The sequence below is a fragment of the Pituophis catenifer genome, unplaced genomic scaffold, assembly GCF_029215685.1.
Source record: "Pituophis catenifer annectens isolate HBS135680 unplaced genomic scaffold, rPitCat1.0.hap2 SCAF_15, whole genome shotgun sequence".
NCBI classification, from domain to species: domain Eukaryota; kingdom Metazoa; phylum Chordata; class Lepidosauria; order Squamata; family Colubridae; genus Pituophis; species Pituophis catenifer.
In genome coordinates, this window is record NW_027256895.1 from 11,495,111 (window position 1) to 11,497,292 (window position 2,182).

The 2,182-nt window shown below is 37.2% G+C and overlaps 1 protein-coding gene across 1 annotated transcript; it reads right to left on the reverse strand.

The window, feature by feature from the left end:
• Positions 1–823: 823 nt before the first annotated feature.
• Positions 824–1,789, reverse strand: LOC139324734 (olfactory receptor 6X1-like). Its single transcript, XM_070954475.1, has one exon. The coding sequence runs from the start codon at positions 1,787–1,789 to the stop codon at positions 824–826; it is 966 nt and encodes a 321-aa protein (XP_070810576.1).
• Positions 1,790–2,182: the final 393 nt, after the last annotated feature.

Genomic DNA, 2,182 nt, shown 5'->3' on the forward strand with positions numbered 1-2,182 from the left:
CCTTGAAAATGGATTCAATTCCTACATTCTAATACGAATAAAGCTAGAAGAATTAATCATAGTTGTTACATTCAGTCAACTTATATATTTCTATTAGAAATACCAATTTATATTAAATTGCAGTCTGTCATTGTCCAATTATTCCTTGTTTTTTTCATTATTGCTTTTATTTTATTATATAAAAGTGTATACACTAATATTGCCCCATCTCTTATTTCTATCTCTTATTCTAATTTTTAATCATGTCAATCTTTATTAAAAAAAAACGTTTTCTTTCTATCCTACTTAACATCTAGTCATGTCACCTACCTAAAGAAAGAAAAGAAAGCAAGAGAAAAAGAAAAGTAAATCAGAATAACAAAAAGAAGAAATCATCTATCCATCGTCTCTTGCGCGCTTCAATATTTTAATTGAAATGAGGACCCAGATTGTGGGGGCAATAAACTGACTTTGTATAAATACAAAAGTATGAGGGTTATTGCTTAATGCATTGTAAGCCACCCTGAGTCTCTGGAAAAGGGTGGCATATAAATTAAAGCCCTCCCCCCCCAAAAAAAATTGCTATGCTTTTTTATTTTTTTGCCTTGCCTCCCATATTCTTCTCTTGGATCTTTATCTCTATCTGCATCGACTTATATAAAAGTGTGTACTCTAATATTCCCCCTTCTCTTATTTCTATCACTTGTTCTAACTTTTAATCAAATCACCCTTTATTAAAAGCTTTATTCATATTAGAATGTATGACACTCAGGTGCCACACTGTCCATGCATTGATTGATATGTTTCTAAAAAAAATAAAAATATATGTATTTTAAAAATGGAATCAATTCTCGTTCCTTCTAACACAGAGGAGAGCTGGAATCTTTCTTCCTATCATTTTCTGAACAGCCTCTTTCACTTCCTTGTTCCTAATGGTGTAAATGAAAGGATTGAGCACTGGAGTGATCATCGTGTAGACAACAGAGACAACCTTCATTACCCTGAAGGAAGAGTTCTTGACTGTTGGCCTTAGGTAGACAAAAAAGACGGAGCCGTACAAAATGAAAACTACAATCAGATGTGAAGCACAGGTAGAAAAAGCTCTCTGCTGTCTGGAGGTTGTAGGCATTTGAAGAATAGTGAAGATGATGAAGAAGTAAGAAATGAGGGTGAAAAACAACGAGGACATTATCACCACCACAGAAACTAGGAAACCGAGAGTTTCAATAACACGTGTATCTCCTCCTGCAATCTTCAACACTGGTCCAGCATCACAAAAGAAATGATTGATAACGTTGGAGGTGCAGTAGGGTAATTTGATGATCATCACTACTTGATAAACTATGGAGATAAAACCTCCAAACCAGGCTCCTATTGCCAGTTTGAGGCAGACCCCCGAAGTCATAATGGTGGCATATCTCAAAGGATGGCAAATGGCTACGTATCTGTCCAAGGAGATCAAAGTGATGATGAAAAATTCCGTGACCCCAAAAAGAAAATAGAAGCACAACTGAATCACACAGCAATAAAAACAGATGGCATTACTAGCAGAGAGGTAATTGAGCAACAGCTTGGGTATGAAGGATGTGGTGTGTCCAATGTCTATAAAAGAAAGGTTGCTAAGGAAGAAATACATGGGTTTCTGGAGATGGCGGTCCACAATTACCATCATAATGATGAGCCCGTTGCCCATCAGAGTCAGGAGGTAGAGGAGAAAGACATTGGCATACATCATGGTTTCTATTCCTCCAAATGTGGACAATCCAACCAGGAGGAAATATGCAGGTCTTGTACAGTTGCTCAAATCCATCCTCCCCTTTAGCTACCAAAGCAATCAGAATTCGAATTGAGTCAACCTTTTGCTATATTTCCGTCAATTATTTCTTATTGTCATAAACATGTGCTATGAAAACATCTAAGTTCTCTGACCAGAGTTATGGAGGTTTTCTTCCATTCTTCACAAGCAAGGTGAGATATATGAGATCTTGCCACAAAGAAGAGGGGTCAACTTATTTTCCAGAGCACCAGAGGACAGAAACAGTGGATGGAAACTAATCAAGGAGAAAAGCATAATCAGAATCAGAATAGACCTGGAAGGGACCTTGGAGGTCTTCTAGTCCAGCTCAAGCAGGATATCCTATACCATTTTAGACAAGTGACTGTCCAGTCTCTTCTTAGTGATGAGGCACCCACAACATCTGAA

Excerpts from the sequence above, each read along its gene's own strand:
- LOC139324734 (XM_070954475.1), bottom strand. The coding sequence starts at position 1,789 with ATGGATTTGAGCAACTGTACAAGACCTGCATATTTCCTCCTGGTTGGA.